At 39.3% G+C, this 18,345-nt stretch overlaps 1 protein-coding gene across 3 annotated transcripts in view; it reads left to right on the top strand.

The window, feature by feature from the left end:
• The first annotated feature begins 2,727 nt into the window (after nucleotides 1–2,727).
• HBS1L (HBS1-like translational GTPase) overlaps nucleotides 2,728–18,345 on the top strand; it is a 100,776-nt gene continuing 85,158 nt past the window's right edge. For 2 of the 3 annotated variants that reach the window (XM_011991451.1, XM_011991454.1), the window contains exons 1-3: nucleotides 2,728–2,978; nucleotides 6,995–7,060; nucleotides 15,768–15,893. In XM_011991451.1, coding sequence (XP_011846841.1) covers nucleotides 2,936–2,978; nucleotides 6,995–7,060; nucleotides 15,768–15,893 — 235 coding nt within the window. In that variant the 5' untranslated portion in view covers nucleotides 2,728–2,935. The remainder of the gene's footprint in view (nucleotides 2,979–6,994; nucleotides 7,061–15,767; nucleotides 15,894–18,345) is intronic. The other variant, XM_011991452.1, reaches the window with a different exon arrangement.

Genomic DNA, 18,345 nt, shown 5'->3' on the forward strand with positions numbered 1-18,345 from the left:
ATTTCTCTTCTTTTACTCATTAATTCATTCAGCAAACATTTAAAGTGCCAGACATTAGGGTGCTGGAGAAACAAAGATAAAGCTTTGTAATTACTGGGGGTAGAGAACTGGCATCTACTGAGTACCCACTCTGCAACACCTACTGTTTTTACATACATCATTTACTTTTCACAAAACAGAAGACATACATTTTCATATATATCCATTTTACAGATGAAGAAATTAAATCCAAAGGGATTAACAGCAATAAAACTGGGACTGAAATCCAGGTTCGTGATATTCCAGAGTCATAGTACTTTCCATCAAAACACAATACCAGAGTCTTTTTTTTTTTTCTTTCTTTCTTTTTTTGAGACGGAGTTTTGCTCTTGTTGCCCAGGCTGAAGAGCAGTGGCGTGACCTCGGCTCACTGCAACTTCTGCCTCCTCGGTTCAAGCGATTCTCCTTCCTCAGCCTCCCAAGTAGCTGGGATTACAGTCGCCCACCACCATGCATGGCGAATGTTTTTTTATTTTTAGTAGAAGACTGGGGTTTCACCATGGTAGCCAGGCTGGTCTCGAACTCTTGACCTCAGGTGATCCACCTGCCTTGATGTCCCAAAGTGCTGGGATTACAGGTGTGAGCCACGGTGCTCGGACCACAGCTGCAGAGTCCTGAGGGTAGTGTAACAGTCCTAACTTTTTCTGAAGAAATCAGTGAAGGCTTTGCTATTGAGGCTCTATTGTTTGAGATGCAGTAGAGGCTGTGCAATATTTAGAGTTTTAAAGGAGTGCATTATTGATGACCTAAGGGCAAATTATATATTATCTGGCAGAAGTAATGTTTTCTTATTCATTGCTTCTGTAGCACTTTGCTTATGTGGTCTATTTATAACTCATTCACTTCATACCTCAGTGAGTTGTAGTTAAGCTTGCAATTGACAATTACAGTGGAGTGCAAGCTGCCATTTGTATTTTAATAACACGATTTTTTTGGGGGGCGGGGAGGACAGAGTCTCACTCTGTCGCCAGGCTTCAGTGCAGTAGTATGATCTCAGCTCACTGCAAACTCTGCCTCCTGGGTTCAATCGATTCTCCTGCCTCAGCCTCCCGAGTAGCTGGGACTATAGGCATGCACCACCACGCCCAGCTAATGTTTGTATTTTTAGTGGAGAGGGGGTTTCACCATGTTGGCCAGGATGGTCTTGATCTCTTGACCTCATGATCTACCTGCTTCAGCCTCCCAAAGTGCTGGGATCACAGGAGTGAGCCACCGCACTCGACCAATAACACAATATTTTTAAGCACCTACTATGATCTGTGATAAATCCTCTTATGTGGATAAATTATTCACAGCTCGCGAGTTAGTATTACTATCTCCATTTTACAAAGAAACAGGTGGCAAAATAAAAATTACCTAAGGGTATAAAATAATAAAAACACTTAAGCCATATAACATTAGCAACTATCTCTATTTTTTTTTATCTTGGAGCTGCATTAAACAACAATTTTTGTAGTCGAATACATTCAAATGCATGAATAAATTACGTTCCAAGCCACTTACAAATATAAACTAAATTTGGATTACTCTTATTTCTTTCTATTGTGCATAGCAAAAAGCTGAGTAAGCTTTTAATTATCTCTAGAATTTGACATTTGCCTTTGATGTGAAGTATCATCATTTCAAAAACACAAGCTAAAACTGAAGTGGTTTGTTCAGTATAATGAGGTTGGTTTCTTATGTAACATTATTAACTTTACGTTCTAAGAAATGAGGACATTTAATAGTGGGTTATAGATTCATGCATCAACAACATTCATCATTACTACCTAAGGCCAGTGCTATGTCTAAAAACCTATATTTAATACAATGTTACACACAATTATGTGTTCAATGAATGTTCAGTGAATCCTTCTTTATGATGCTAATAAATATCGTTTATATAGCTAAAATCGTTTGCATAGCTAAGGGCAAATCGTTGTTTACTGGAGATACTAATGCCGAACGGAGTGAATACATGAAGTTGTAAATTATATGAAAGCAGGGTGACCTATTATAGCCAGGGTCTCAATTTAATAATATATACCCGTTTAAAAATAGCCTTATTTCCTCCTCTAAAGCTTGGACTCTTTTTTTTTTTTTTAAGATAAGTTCTCACTTTGTCGCCCAGGCTGGAATGGAGAGGCCCGATCTCAGCTCGCTGCAGCCTCGACTGCCCGGGCTCAGAGGATCCCCCCTACTCCAGCCTCTTCAGTAGCTGGGACTATAGGTCTGCATCACGGGGCCGGCTAGTGTTTGTATTTTTTGTAGAGACGGAGTCTCGCTATGTTGCTCAGGCTGGTCTCGAACACCTGGGTTTAAGCGATCCGCCCTCCTGGGCGTCCCAAAGTGCTGAGATTACAAGCAGGAGCCACCGCACCGGCCTGGGCTAAATCTGCTACCAAGTTTACACAAGTTTGTTGAATGCCTACTGTGTGCCTAATTAAAGATCAAAGTTTGATAAAACAAGGTCCCTGCTCTTACTGAGCACATAGCTTTCTCAGGTTATCAGAAACCACATTTGTAAAATAATCCAGAACGCTGGCGTAAGTAGGTCAGGGTTCCCCGCTTGCAACATTTAGTCCAAACCAGTCAGTTCTAGGAGGCGCGATTTCCCCATCCCCCTCCGTCGCCCAACCTTTGGGTGGGGCCACGCCCAAACGCTCCCTCCCCTCTTCCCGCCGTGCGCAGCAGTGCGCATGCGCTCTCAGGGAGGCGAACAGTGACCCCCGAGGCGTTGCCGTCGCGCGGTGCACAGATAAGACGTCGCGCTTGCGCAGGCGCTCGGCGCAGAGGCCTGCGGGAAACCAAGATGGCGCATGGGGGTTCTCCAGGGCGCAGTTGGCACCTTATCAGTATCTAAGCGGAGTGTTTTGGAAGGAGTTAAGGGGCTGTGGCAAACGCCCTCTCCGCCGTCATGGCCCGGCATCGGAATGTTCGAGGCTATAACTACGATGAAGGTAGGAGGCAGGGTCATGCCGGGACGTTCTTTTGCGGTTACAGCTGGGATCCTAGCCCGTTGGCATCTACTTCAATCTGTGAGTTTCTCGTCAGTGGTGCCCTGTCGGAATTGGGAGAGCCCAGTTGGGGAATATTATAGGCCTTCTAGTGCCGCCAAATGCCGTCGTTTTTAAGTCATGATTTCTGCCCTCTGGTGTTGATTTTGTTTGGGGAAGGAGAGGTGCTGAATAGCGTCATATGGGTAGGACATTGGTGAGGTTGGGATCCGGTGATATTTAGGCACGTAAGCATTATCACCTCTTCCATTGTTTCCTCCCATGTCGGGCACTCACGTGCCTGCTTCTAGCTCCTCTCTTTCAGACCCCCTTTGAGAAATGTCCTTGAAACGTTGCTTATTTGTAAAACACAGATTGACTTAATGCTTACATTCAACAGACCTGTACCTGTACTAGATTTACACGGTAAATCTTTTCTGTGTGTCCATACATATTTAGTGCAGAACCAGTTTGCGCTAATTTATTTTTCAACAAATTTCAAAGTGGAAACTTAGGAGACAGTAGAAAAGACACATATTAAAAAGGCCCAAATAATGAGTCGATCAGATGATCGTGAAGTTTATACTCAGTTCTTGGCTGGTAATGCTTGATGTAAATGTATTTTGAAATGTAAATAAACGGCGGTACTAGAAGAAAGAGTGTATGGGAAAGGACTTTTTGATATTAAAAAATGAAATAAAAGAAAAATGTCTATATGAATGTTCTGTAGGAGTTAACAGGAGTTAGAATTATTTTTAGGAGGAACACATCCCTCTTCATGCAGTAGATAACTATAGGCATCACCAAGCATCACATAAACTAAAAATATAAACAAGTATGAACAATGCAGAAGAAGAATAAAGACCTATGCTTTGCAAAGTGCAGAACATGTAATGCTTAATATGTTGGTGATTGTCGTTGGCACCCCAGTAGATTATTATGGAACATCAGTGTGCTCTAACTAGAGTGAGAGCAGCTAACACCCTGTTCTCCATTTGGAACCTGTGACTTCAGTCCGTCTAGAACATGTGAATTTTCTGGTGGTTACTTTAGAATAGAGGCCCTTTTAAATAAGTATTGCAATGGATGGTGTTGCATGTGGACCATTGTCACCTAAGAAATGACTTTAGACTGAGAGAGATTTTTGCAAATATAAAGTACATGAATAGGCCTAATTATTATTCGTTTCTTTAATAGTTGTTTATCATTTCCTCAACCACCATTAAGTTAGTGCTTAGAGTACTGTTCTAAGCTTTGAGGACTGACGGTAAGATATTTGAGGGTAGTCTAAAAGGAGAAGATTATACCAGTTACAGATTATTAGAGTATGAAAAATGCTACAAAAGGTACTGAGAAAACGCTATGGGAGGGATACACAGATGAGAACACTTAATTCAGAATGGATTGGGGGGAGTCAGCAGGATTTCTATGTGAAGAAATGCTTCATGGAGGAGAGGTGGTTGGCCTCAGGGAGCACCTTGGCTACTTGAGGTCAGGTTGTCATGTTTCTTTGAAACAATTGGTGACATCATAACCAAGCTGTTCCTGTAACATTAAGGAGGTTCATCCCCTTTTCTTGTTTATAAAAGTTGTACTCATTATCAAGGTCCAGTTTATTTCTCTTCTTCCCTGTTAGGCTTTCTCTTGAATTCTCAGAATAATAATTTAAAAATTCTCTTAAGTAATATAACCTCATTAGAGAGAGTGTGTGTTCTAAAACCTATTGGTTTCTCTACTTAACTCCCACTTTGTTTTTCTCTGTAATTTATATAATACTTTACATGACTGCCTCAGTCACTGATTTAAAAGTCCCAGGAAGGCAAAATCCATACTTTAAGTGGCTGACACAGTGTTCTTTACATGTAGTAAATATTCCATAATTTTGTTGATTGAGGAAACAAACTACGAAGATTGCAGGAAAGAATTCTCTTCATCTTTTTATGTGGTGGCACTTTAGGGTCAATTTCAGCATTGGCAAGCTGACTTAGTAAAAAAAGAGTCTCATTATGTTTTTTTTTTAAAGAGACGGGATCACACTTTGTTGGCCAAGCTGCAGTGTGAGTGCAGTGGCATGATCATAGCTCTCTGTAACCTCCAACTCCTGGGCTCAAGCAGTCCTCCTGCCTCAGCCTCCAGAGTAGCTAGGTCTATAGGCATGTGCCCCATGGCTGGTTGATTTTTTTTATTTTAGTAGAGACAGCATCTGGCTGTGTTGCCCAGGCTGGACGCAAATTCCTGGGCCCAAGTGAGATCTTGCCTCCTTGGCTTCCCAAAGTGCTGGAATTATAGGTGTGAGCCACCATGCCTGGCCTGTTGTTGTCTTCAGTATCTGAAAATATTTTGTTTGTGAATGGCCCCTTGCTTATTTTCAAATAAATTTTTATTAACTTGGGATTGTGATCTAATAATTTATTTAATCATATATCTTTTTGCCCAATAGTAGCATTTATCTAATTTTTCTTTGCCGTAAGCATTTGGTCTCAGCCTTTGAGCGTGCTGTTTCTGCTGCATAAATACCCTCAGAAATTAGCTAACTCTATCCTTTGGGATTGGTTTGGATTTTATATTCCTGGGGATCTTTCCCTGGCTACCCTACTCCCAGTTCTAGTTTTGTCGTTCATGTGTGTGTTCCCAAATTGCTCTGTGTTTCTCCCGTCAGGCATTTACCACATAGTTTTGTAATTGCCCATTTTCTTGGGTGTATTCCTTGTCAGATTTTAGGTGCAGTGATAACTGGAAATGTGTTCACTGTTATACCACAGTTGTCTCAACTACTCCCTGGCATGGTGTTAGTGTTTGTGAAGTGAAATTTATGTAAATGTATTTATGTTCTTTGTGGGTTTTTAGTTGTAATTAGTTTGATTCGTTAATTTATAATAAAACAAATATTAATCTAGTTCCACATGTGTGCCAGGTGGCTAAACCAAGTCTTGCCCTGAAGAAGCTGATAGTCTCATGTAGTGAACAGGCGTAGTACTCTGTAAATTGGGTAAGTGTGCTGGAGGGTAACAGTGGCAGAGGGGCTTATGCTTTACCGAGAGTGGTCAGGGAAGACTTGTGCAAAGAGGAGACGTTTGAGCTAGAACCTTAGCTAGCAGAAAGAAATGGCCTAGGAAAATCAAGGCAAAGAGCATATCCCAGGAAGCAAGAAAAAAAGGGCAATTAGCCATCAGTGGGTGAGCATAGGGGTTTAGGGTAAGCTGGTTTGTATGGATGCTACTTAGCTTTTCATGAAGAAATACTACTTTTGTGATCTATTGTATACCCCCATGTTAGTGAGTTGTGTGGAAGAGACGTGCTTTGGTTATAGAGGGAACTTGGTAAAAAAAATGGTTTATTTCAGATTTTTGTCAACACTGGAGAAACTAAGTATTTTTTTTTCTTTTTTCTTTTTTTTTTTGTTTTTGGGATGGAGTCTCGCTCTGTCACTCAGGCTGGAGTGCAGTGGCGCGATCTCGGCTCACTGCAACCTCCACCTCCTGGGTTCAAGTGATTCTCCTGCCTCAGACTCCTGAGTAGCTGGGATTTCAGGTGTGCGCCACCACGCCCAGCTAATTTTTGTATTTTTAGTAGAGATGGGCTTTCGCTATGTTGGTCAGGTGGGTCGCAAACTTCTGACCTCATGATCCGCCTACCTCGGCCTCACAAACTGCTGGGATTACAGGCATGAGCCACCGTACCTGACCTCAACTATGTTTTTTATAGGATTATTATCTTTGATCCTATGAGGTGAAAACTTGGGACCTGGGTAACCCAATTAATTTAACAACTGAAGAACTGTATATGTCTTTATAAATATAGTCAGTAGATAACTATTTTGTGGGTGAAATTCTTAGAGTTTTTTTGAAAATAGACATTCTAGATTCCTTAAATTTTGGATAAACAGTTTATTTTGGAGAGGATTCAGATGCTTCCTCACTAGTAACTAAGAATATGAAAATAACTTGTAAATGAATTTATCTCTTTTGTCTTTATTTTAGATTTTGAAGATGATGATCTCTATGGCCAGTCTGTAGAGGATGATTATTGCATTTCGCCATCAACAGGTGAATTTTAAAAAATAATTTGATTCCTTTGATTTGGTGTTTAAAAACGTAAAGTAGATGTTAGTCGTTCAAGGACTATAAGTGTTCTGTGAGACTGTAATGTATAACACTTAAAAAGTTAATTATATGTTAATTTTTAAAGGCATATAAAATAATTTCTTTACCTGTGAGTAGAATTTAAACTTGTGATTCTGTTATTTAGTTTTAAATAATATAAAAAAGACTTTGGCTTTTTTTCCCAGCATACTTTGCATCGTGCAGTTAATCTAAATATACTAAAATGGTAATTTAGTCAATAATGAAATTCCGAAGCCTCTAGAGGCAGGCAGCCATTATATCCTCAAGGATCCTTTGAGTGTTAGAAACATGGAAGTCTTATGCATAGACTTTCCTTTATACAGTACTTTAGTTTATCTATTGTTAAACAGTTTGGTAAATAAACCAATGCATGTAGTTCAGACTTCTTTTGGAGTCTGATTTGGAGAGGGATTTGGCATTCATATTTCTGTACGATTCCACGTCGGAGCTGTATCTTCTAGATTATCAGCCCAAAGATTTCTTCTCTGCCACCATATAAGGAAAACATTCATATATTCTTCCCAGCAAAGACTGCGTCATTAATCCTGATCCTCCTCTCACTTATTTCCCTAACACTACCCTTGTCTCCAAATTTCAGCCTACTATCTACACAGGTCAGAATGCCCTGCTAAATTTTAGTATGGTATAGGCTGGGTGCTGTGGCTCACGCCTGTAATCCCAGCACTCTGGGAGGCTGAGGCACGTGGATCACCTGAGGTCAGGAGTTCGAGACCAGCCTGGCCAACATGGTGAAACCCCGTCTCTACTAAAAATACAAAAATTAGCCAGGCATGGTGGCGAGTGCCTGTAATCCCAGCTACTCGGGAGACTGAGGCAGGAGAATCACTTGAACCCGGGAGGCAGAGGTTGCAGTGAGCTGAGATCACCCCATTCCAGCCTGGGCAACAAAAGCTAAACTCCATCTCAAAAAATGGAAAAAAAAATTTACTATGGTATAAAAAGAGGATATAATAGTATATTTACCTATAGTTGGGTGTAGCATAAATGTAATTTATAAAACTCATTTTTCACAAGTTTAAAGATTTAATAAACATTTCTTTCAGAGCCTTCTGCCATGGTCTGAATGTTTGTGTTTCCCTCAGATTCACATGTTGAAATTCTCACCCCCAAGGTGATGGTATTAGGAGGTGGGACCCTTGGTAGGTGATTAGGCCGTGAGGGTGGAGCCCTCATAAATGGGATTAGTGCCCTAATAAAAGAGGTCCCAAGGAGAACTCTTGCCCTTCTATCATGTTAGGACACAGCAAGTGGGTGCTATCTGTGGGGCAGAAAGTGGGCCTTCACCGCACACAGGCTGCCTTGATCTTGGACTTCCTAGCCTCTGAACTGTCAGAAATTTCTGTTTGTAAGCTACCTAGTTTATGACATTTTGTTATAGCAGCCTGAATGGACTAAGACATCCTTGTCTTAATTACCTTCTAGTCTGCTGGGCTGTCTTATAAACTGTACCTACTTTCGTCCCATTTTTAGCCTCTTCTGACCAAATATGTCCCTTCTGACTTTTATAATTTCTTTTTCTTTATAAAGGCATAGATATGCTAGAAGTTATCTTTATCGTATCTACTCTTACCACCTTTTTCCTGTTAATTGGTTATTCTGAAATGCATCTAGCTCTTTATTTACAGGCCTGCCCTTCTGGTCAAGTACTTTTCTCATTTAGCTTAATCGTGGCCTTTCCTCTCATCTTTTAATGTTTCACTATTATCAGTCCATATTCTGTTAGGAGATAAAGATTGTACCAGTTATTTTATCAGAAAGTATTTAACATAAAAAGTTGTTAACCAGGTATTATAGAACAAAGAATGCAAAAAGTGCAACCAGGATATCAAGATGGTAATAAGTTCAGGAAGCACTTTACTGTCCCTAGTTCTTGGGGGAACAAATGGCAAGGTTGAAATCACCTTTTAGAAGCTGGTGGAGGCACCTTGGAACTGTGACTTAGACCTTGAGGAGAGGGTTTTTTGCTGCGTTGCCTCTGAAGTTTTCAAGAGGGACTGTGGGGCCAGGACTCAGACCTCTGGGCAGGGAGACACTGCATGACTGATGCTGGTGCCTCAGAAAGCCCCTGAATCTTAGAGCTGGGATTCAGCCTTTTAAAGAGGGGATTCCAACCTACTGGCTGGTTGTGTTGTCTGGGGAGTGAAGAGGCAGATTGAAGCTGGTTCTGGGAGTTTTCGAAAAACCGAAAATGGATATTAATTGCAGTTACTGGAAGAAACTGCTTCTGGAAGGTGAAGTGAGTATTGCTGGGGTGATACTGGAACAAGAGGCAAAGGGAGAGGAGCATGTGCCTGCCTTCTCTGGCTTTCCAGTGTCCCTTTAGTATCTCCTTATTGGATGATCCTAAAAGGGAGCTGGGTATCAAAGAAGAAACGTGCTTTGCAGTGACTTCAATCCAGCATCACAAAGCTTAGTAAAGGATGGTAGGTTAGAAGCTGAGAGATGGCTTAATAAGCAGCATTCCTTTATAGCTCCTTATTCAGGGATTCGAAAGAGAAGACATTTTATAGTGATTTAGGAATAAAACAATTTCACATTTTTCTAGGAACCTCTTAGGCATTTGCCCTTTGGGGCTTCTATAATTCAGCATCACAGTTGACTAGGTAACTTAAGTATTAGAGGTGACAAAGTGATGTCTGGTAGTGCTATCCTCATCACTCGCATTCTAAGCACATTAGAGAGCATGGCATATTCATAGAACTGAGAAGATGGTATGGTTATATTAGATTTGAGTTAAAAAATCTCTAGTACATTGATAATGGATTAAAGGTGGTATATGGGTAGATGTAAGTAGACTCGTTAGGAGAGTGTTATATGTATTTATCTAGAGGAGATGAGGCTATTTAGGACAGTGTTCTCAAAGTGAACCATCAGCATCACTTGAGAGTTTGTTCGAAATGCAATGTTGGGGACTCCACCCAAGAGTCGGAAACTGGGAGTGAGGCATAGCAGATGTTTTAACGAGCCCACTGGGGGATGCTCGTGGTATGCATTGAGAACCATTTGTTTAGGGCAAGAGTGGTAGCATTGGATTTGGAAATACATTCAAGAGAAAATTTACAGGAGTTGAGGTCTACAGGACTTGAAAGTTGGTTGAATATGGCTTTGTGTAAGCATGGAATCTTTCAGATGGGGAATTACTGAAAGACACCTTAATATTGCAGGTTAACATAGTCATTTAGGCTTCTCTGGATAAATGTTATGTTATCTTGAATAATAAGCTAACAGCACAGAAAGTCAGACCTTCAAAGGGTGTTTCTCTGAGATTTGCATTTATGGCCTAGCTTTCTTGAGGACAGGGTCAGAGTTTATCCATGTGTCTCTCATAGCTTTTGATGTGGCTCTTACCTGTGGTTTGTATTCAGGACAGTCAGAGTTACTTTTCGAACACACCAGAAGCCAACTGATCTTATCAAAGCAGGAGATAGTTAAATGTTTTTGAGTTTCTTCTGTGACAAACTGATATTTTTAACAAAAGCATGCGACTTTGGATTTTTAAAATTTTCAAAACATTTTAAAAATAACAGTAATATCAGATAAGAAACTTAACTTTCCTCTTTAGTGGTATATTTTCCAAGTAATTTTCAATAAAAAATGAATAGTTTTAGAAGAATATTTTCCTTTCTTAAGCAGCTAATGTCGTTGAATAGCTGATTATATTCATGGTGTAATGAAGTCTGATAATTGAATGACTTTACCAATTAATTGGAATTTCTCTCTAAAATTCATCAGCATGTGTATATTTTTTTGAATTGTATTAAGCCCAGTTTTCCTGGTCTCACTACGCTGCCTAGGCTTGCCTCAAACTCCTGAGCTCCAGTGATCCTCCTGCGTTGGCCTCCCCAAGTGCCAGGGTTATAGGTGTACGCCACGATGCCCAACCTAGGATGGTGATTTTTAAATGTTAACTTTTCTTTCTTTTAGAAAGATTGACTTTGATACTGAGTATTGAACCTATGTCAAAGAGTGGGGGTAGCAAAAAGTTTGTATGTAAAACTTTATTTGAATGGTGATGTATTTTGTTTCAGCAAACATGATTAGAAGTGATCTTTATTTGCTCCATTCTAATTTCAAACCTTTATTGTGTATTTTTTTTTTGTAAGAAAAATGTTATTCTAATACATTTATAAATTAGTTTGGTATAAGGAAGCTTGTTTAAAGTCTTGTTCAAATAACTTGCTACAACAGTACGGTGGGTAAAGAAAATAACCCTGACTGAAAGAGTATGGGAAGGCTTCTGGAAGGAGTTGGAATTGAAGCTAGTAAATTTGTGAGTAAGAATGGATTGAATCTCAGCTAGAGGAAACAGTGTTGCTTAAGCAGTGACCTGTAAGTGAGACTTGTTTCATCAGACTATCAGGATTAATGCACGTGGCAGGAGGAAACAGGGCTAGGAAAGAAAATGGGAATGAAATTGTGAAAGACAGTTTTTAGTTTTCTGTTTTTAGTGTCGACTTATTGGAGTTTTTTGAGTAAGGGAGCTACTATTTTGTGCAGATAATTGATCATGGTCCACAAAGTGGCGTATGGGTGTGACAGAAGAAAGGGAAGACTTGTAGGTCACCAGTGTTTCTTAATCTTACCTTGTGATATGAATCTGCTGGGAATAGGTCTTTTTTTTTTTTTTTTTTCCTTTGAGACAGAGTCTCATTCTGTATCCTAGGCTGGAGTGCAGTGGCATGATCTCGGCTCACCCCAACCTCCACGTGGCTCCCAGGTTCAAGCAGTTCTCGTGCCTCAGCCTCTCAAGTAGCTGGAATTGCAGGCGCCCGCCACCATGCCTGGCTAATTTTGTATTTTTAGTAGAGATGGGGTTTTGCCATGTTGGCCAGGCTGGTCTTGAACTCCTGACCTCAGGTGATCCACCTGCCTGGGCCTCCCAAAGTGCTGGGATTACAGGCATGAGCCACTGTGCCTGGCCGGAATAATTCTTAGGAATACAAATTTCCTGCTTCATTCCAGCACCACTAAATCATAATCTCCAGGGGAAGAAGCCTAGAAAGCTGTATTTTTAATGAATGCCTCATGTGATTTTTATTTTAAGGTGTTTAGGAAACCATTTTAGGAAGTTTCAGGTGTTAGGTTTTGAATTCTTTGCACTTTTATGTTTGTCAAAATGCCTTAAGTTTTGAAAATTATGTGTCCATTTTTTCAGAAAGCACTTCCATCAAAGTTTGTGATTTACAGTTTTAGAGAATAGCATTTTGTATTTATCATTTTCTCGTCATTACTTTCTCTCACTCAATTATTTCTTGTATTTGTTGCTTTTGGGGCTCTCAGTACAATTTCAGAGGTTTGGACCACTCCCCGCCTCACCCACCCACCGTTTGAAAGTAATGGAAAAACCTGCAGTTACTTTTACACCAACCCAATGTTTCTCCTGGGGGAATTTTCTTACTCTTCCCCCCACCCACGCTTCGCAAATCCAACCATTACTACTTCCGGAATAGTGGCCACAGTATAGGTTTCTGAGTTGGAGTTATGTGTTGGGTGTGTGTGGTGGTACAGGACCAGCCCGACTCCATTGCAGAAAAAATAGCTCCTGGCAGGCATAGGAGAAGCCTGTACATTGAAAACTTCCTGTTCCCTGTCAGTGTTTCCTGACTGAAACTTGTTAAGGGAAACATCTGATTTCATGCCTCACTTAATTTTTTAATTTGTTTTGGGTTTCTCCCTCCTACTTCATGGGTAGGAGGAGAAGTTGGGGGAAGTATGTTTGTTACTTTTAGACTAAACTGTACACAGTTTATTAAAGCCAGGAAAGCACCAGGGACCAAAGGGCCTCATTTATACCACATTAAATCTAAAATGCTATGAATTGTAAGGTGTATCATTATTTTAAGGACCACTTTAAAACTGAAAGCTATCAGTCTAAGTATTATGTAATGCTAAGATGTCATTTGATTGAAAGACACATCTCTAATTCTGAGATTTGTAATGTGAAAAAAAGTTGTCCTCTTAGAGAATTGATGAAATAGGATGTCTCTTCTGCTATTTAGCCATGCTGACTTTATACCAGTGTTGTTATCTCCTTGCACAAGAGGGGGGAAATAGAGAGATATATGCAACATAACGTGCATTCTTAAAAATCTTTGTGATCTCCAGAATTACATGGGAAAAATAAGATCAGGACAAACCACTCCACCTATAGAGTACTAACAGAAATAATCATCTTAATAAAAATGCTTGCACATTTGAAAAGATAAATTAATTTCCTATTAAGTATTCCAGTAAATATAGGATTTTACACTTTAAAAAAAATGGTGAAAGGAGATAGGAGATGTAAGAAAGGGTTGAAACTAAAGAGTAATATTGTAAATGCTCACAGACCTTGGAGAGCCAAGCAGTAAAGGCTGCCCAAACAGGGCACATGTCCAAACTGAGCTAAGGGGAAGAATGTGAAGCTATGTGGCATTACAATACAATTATACTTACAGTATAGTATTTCTCTGTGGTTGGTGTTATCGGACTTTATATGTGTTGTTATTATGCAGTGATGCAAAACCTTGAAGTATTGGGAGAAAAATTTCATAAACTAAAGCATCCTCAATGTTACACTTTCATAGCCCATTGACATGAGCTAATTTGTTTTAAGGAAACGTGCATTATAATAGAATGGATTGAATTCTGTCAACTGTTCTTTATTAATATTTCTCTTATTCTGTTCTTGTTCAGGATCTCTTCCACCTCTTCAATTTTCCCTATATTCCTACCTCCTTTATTATAATGCTCCAGTCTTCATTGGTTACTTCTGTGCTTCCACAGTGCTTGTTGTGTGGTATTACTCATTTGACTTTTAAAATAAATTCTTAGGTTTTTCTTCTTTGCCTTCCCTCCTAATTTGTAAGGCCATTGACTTTTACAATGAATAGAGAGTGCTTATGCTTTAACCTTCTGAGTATGGGTGTTACACATACACTGCAGCTTTATGTTCTATGCATTATCTATGCATTTTGATGTCTTTTTCTCTACCCCTAGTGTGATTGTATATCTATAAATTTTGAATGTAGCTTCCCTTTAATAAGTAGTATGTATCTTCCTGATAACCTATACACAAGTCAATGAACTTAACATGTTTTGTGCTCTTATAGAAAGCTAGATAATACCTCTAATAATACCTTGCCTTGTGAATATCATATCTATATTTCTGTCCTTCTTAACATATTCTTTAATTTTATTCCTTTACAATTGAACACAGTCTCCAGGATTCAGTTCAGTGGCCTCCAGTAGAGCTGAAAGCGTTAGTACTTTGGATATGCCTGTGATTTTCTCTTTTGCTCACTTGTATTTCATTTATGATACTCAGGCATGTATCAGCATTTTGATAATCTGCCTTTCCTTTCCTTGATCAGATATATATAAATACCCAGTTATATATTGAGTGATGATGTTGACAGTATTGCAGAGTAGCGCAGATGTCTGAAAGTTAAAGTTAAGTATATGAGGCCGGGCGCGGTGGCTCAAGCCTGTAATCCCAGCACTTTGGGAGGCCGAGACGGGCGGATCATGAGGTCAGGAGATCGAGACCATCCTGGCTAACACGGTGAAACCCCGTCTCTATTAAGAAATACAAAAAACTAGCCGGGCGAGGTGGCGGGCGCTTGTAGTCCCAGCTACTCGGGAGGCTGAGGCCGGAGAATGGCGTAAACCCGGGAGGCGGAGCTTGCAGTGAGCTGAGATCTGGCCACTACACTCCAGCCTGGGTGACAGAGCGAGACTCCGTCTCAAAAAAAAAAAAAAAAAAAAAAAGTTAAGTATATGACCCTAGTTTACAGTGTCAGTGTATGATTGAAAGTGTGTGATTGAAAGCATGAGTTGTTTAAAGATTAAAGTCTGTATTTTCTGTGAACTCTTACATTCAGGCAAAATTAACACTTCTTGGAAAGTGAAAATTAACTTTGTGTTTTCCTTCCTTTTCTTTTTTGTTTGAGATGGAGTTTTGCTTTTGTCACCCAAACTGGAGTGCAATGGTGTGATCTCGGCTCACTACAACCTCTGCCTCCTGGGTTCAAGAGGTTCCCCTGCCTCATCCTCCTGAGTAGCTGGGATTACAGGCGCCCACTACCACGCCCAGCTAATTTTTATATTTTTAGTAGAGATGGGGTTTCACTGTATTTGCCAGGCTGGTCTCGAACTCCTCACCTCAGGTGATCCATCCGCCTCAGCCTCCCAAAGTGCTGGGGTTACAGGGGTGAGCCACCGCGCCTGGCCACCATGTGTTTTGTTAATTATGTAAATTAGAGGTTTGATATTTGGTTTGAAATACTTGTATTGAAGAGAAAATTTCAGGGAACACAGAATAGTATACAAAGAAGAGATAATAGGAAAGGTAGATTTTGGAAGCCATGGAGAAAGTAGGCTGAGTGGAATGGTTTCAGAGATTGGGGCAGAGAAGGAAGAAGATTATAAGAGATTAATAAGTGTAAGCACATTCGGGTAGGATTTTGGGTATATGTTTTGGTACGATATTGTTTTTGTTTTCTTATTTTGAAATGTGGGTAACTATAGGTGATTGATTAGAATTTTTAATTTTTACTTTAACGTTTGTAAAAAAAAGTTAATAGGAAATGACTATACCATAGCATTCTTTGGTCATTTTATATTCTAGCTGCTCAGTTTATTTATTCACGGCGTGACAAACCTTCTGTTGAGCCTGTAGAAGAATATGATTATGAAGATCTGAAAGAATCTTCCAATTCTGTTTCGAACCATCAGCTCAGTGGATTTGATCAAGGTATAGCAAAAAGTAGTGCGTCTGTTATCTGAAAATGATTAATAACCGAACACACTAGAATTTATCAGTTTTGTTGTGAGTGTTTATAACAGTGACTATGAACAGTAATGATGTAAACATATCTGTCCTATTCAAGGACAATTTATGTTTTATTAAGTATGTTTTGTGAGGAGTGTATTTAACTGTATGATTGAAAAATTGTATGGCTGTTGTTTAGTAACTGGAATTTTAATTGAACTGTCCCATTTAAAATTTTTTTCCATGGGAGAGAAACTCCAGTGATTTGTTAAGAAGACCTTTTTGAGACGATTTAATTGTTTGATAAGCTGTATGTGAAGCTTATGATTAGAATACATAAACTCCTTTACTTACAAAGATGTTAAGTTCAAAAGGTTTGAAAAAAACCAGTTGAAGTCTAAAGTGACACTGGATAAGTGTAGTCAGGATTTACATCCGTGTGAATTAAGTTTCAAAATAGAACTTGGTAATGTCATTGGTTCTGAGTTTTTGCATATTTTCAACTCTCTTAAACATTTTAATGAAGATATTTATATTTTGGCTTTCTTCTTTTATAAATAAGTTCCAAACATGACATGGCTTCAAACATCACTCAAGCCATAGATTTGATAGCAGAACTAAAATGGCCAGGTAAAACAATAATGCCATTTGTTGATAGCACAGGGATTTGATCTTTCTCTGGAGTGTGGCTTTGTTCTATAATTTTTTTTTTTGAGACAAGAGTTTCACTTTGTCGGCCAGGCTGGAGTGCAGTGGCGCAGTCTTGGCTCACTGCAGCCTCTGCCTCCCAGTTTAAAGGGATTCTCTTGCCTCAGCCTCCTGAGTGGCTGGGATTGTGGGTGCCTGCCACCACAGATGGGTAATTTTTGTATTTTTAGTAGAGATGGGGTTTCACCATGTTGGCTGGGCTGGTCTCGAACTCCTGACTTCAAGTGATCCACCCGCCTCAACCTCCCAAAGGGCTGGGATTACAGGCGTGAGCCACTGTGCTTGGCATGATTGTTTTTACATTGAAAATTTATAATAATTTTAAAACAGAGGAATTTTATGAATCTGGGAGTTGATCTTTGAATTAATCAATAAAATATATACCAGCTGCTAACCAACTCAAGAAAAATGGAGAGAAAGCATGAATATACAAAAGTAGAAAGCAGAAAGGGAAACAACAGATAAAGAAGACATAAAGGGAATTTACCAACTCTGAAAATATGTTGGAAAATCTGGATAAAAGTCTGTAGCTGTTGTATGCACTCACTTTATAATTGTGTTTTTAAAGAGTATTATTGTTAAGATTGTAAGGAGAGGGGATACGAATAGGATGGAAGTTCTGTCCTGCTATGCCTCAGTGGACAATGATTAAGGAGTTAGGAAATTCAGAGTTATTTTTGAGAAGGAAAGTTAATCATTCCCACCTGACTTATATGTAAGTAATGACAGTAATAATGATCGTAGCTGATTTTTGCTAATGCTCTCTAGGTACTTTCTATGTACTGTTCAGGTGTTAGCATCTTTAATCTTCGCAACAACTTTATGAAGTAGGACAGTTGCCCTCATTTTACAAGAGAGGAAAAATGAGACACTGAGAAGTAACTTGCCTGAGGTTGTACCTGCTAGTAAGTGGCATTAGGATATGAACCAAGCTAGCCTAACTCTATAACCTCTACTTAAAATTAATAACCAGCCTGACCCACATGGAAAAACCCCGTTTCTACTAAAAATATAAAATTGCCCGGGTGTGGTGGCACATGGCTGTCATCCCAGCTATTCGGGAGGCTGAGGCAGGAGAATCACTTGAACCTGGGAGATGGAGGCTGCTGTGAGCTGAGATCATGCCATTGCACTCCAGCCTGGACAATAAGAGCGAAACTCTATCTCAAAAAAAAAAAAAAAAAAAAAAAGGAGGCCCTAATGCTAGCTATACTAAGTATTTTGTTACAGTTTCAATAATTGATGTTATTTATCAAAGAGATAGTATTATCCCAGTATAGCTTATTAGCCTTCAAAAGTTAATCTTAGATTGAAGCAAAGCAGAATTGCCCAAATATTTCAGGAATGTATTGTTAATAATTAAGGGGCCAATGAAATAAGTATCAAATACCTTTTTTTTTTTTTTTTTAAAGAAAGAGTATTGCCAGTAGATTACTTGTTAAGCATATGAGCATGTACAATTAAATATAAGTTGCATTCTGTGAAATGGTTTTGTGGAATAGGGAGTTTGAAAACCTCTATTCTGTTTTGGTTATTGCTGATTTAGTAGTGCCATGATTTTCAATCTTATCTTTATTAAGTTAGAATTTGCCTGATATATCTAGCTCATAGACTTATTATGAGGATTACAAAAGAAATATATATATAAAAGTATTGTGAAACTTGGCAAGTGCTATACAAAAATATAAAGGAATATATCATAGATTTTTATTCATTGGCCCCTAGT

The sequence above is a fragment of the Mandrillus leucophaeus genome, unplaced genomic scaffold, assembly GCF_000951045.1.
Source record: "Mandrillus leucophaeus isolate KB7577 unplaced genomic scaffold, Mleu.le_1.0 Scaffold396, whole genome shotgun sequence".
In the NCBI taxonomy this organism is placed as follows: Eukaryota; Metazoa; Chordata; class Mammalia; order Primates; family Cercopithecidae; genus Mandrillus; species Mandrillus leucophaeus.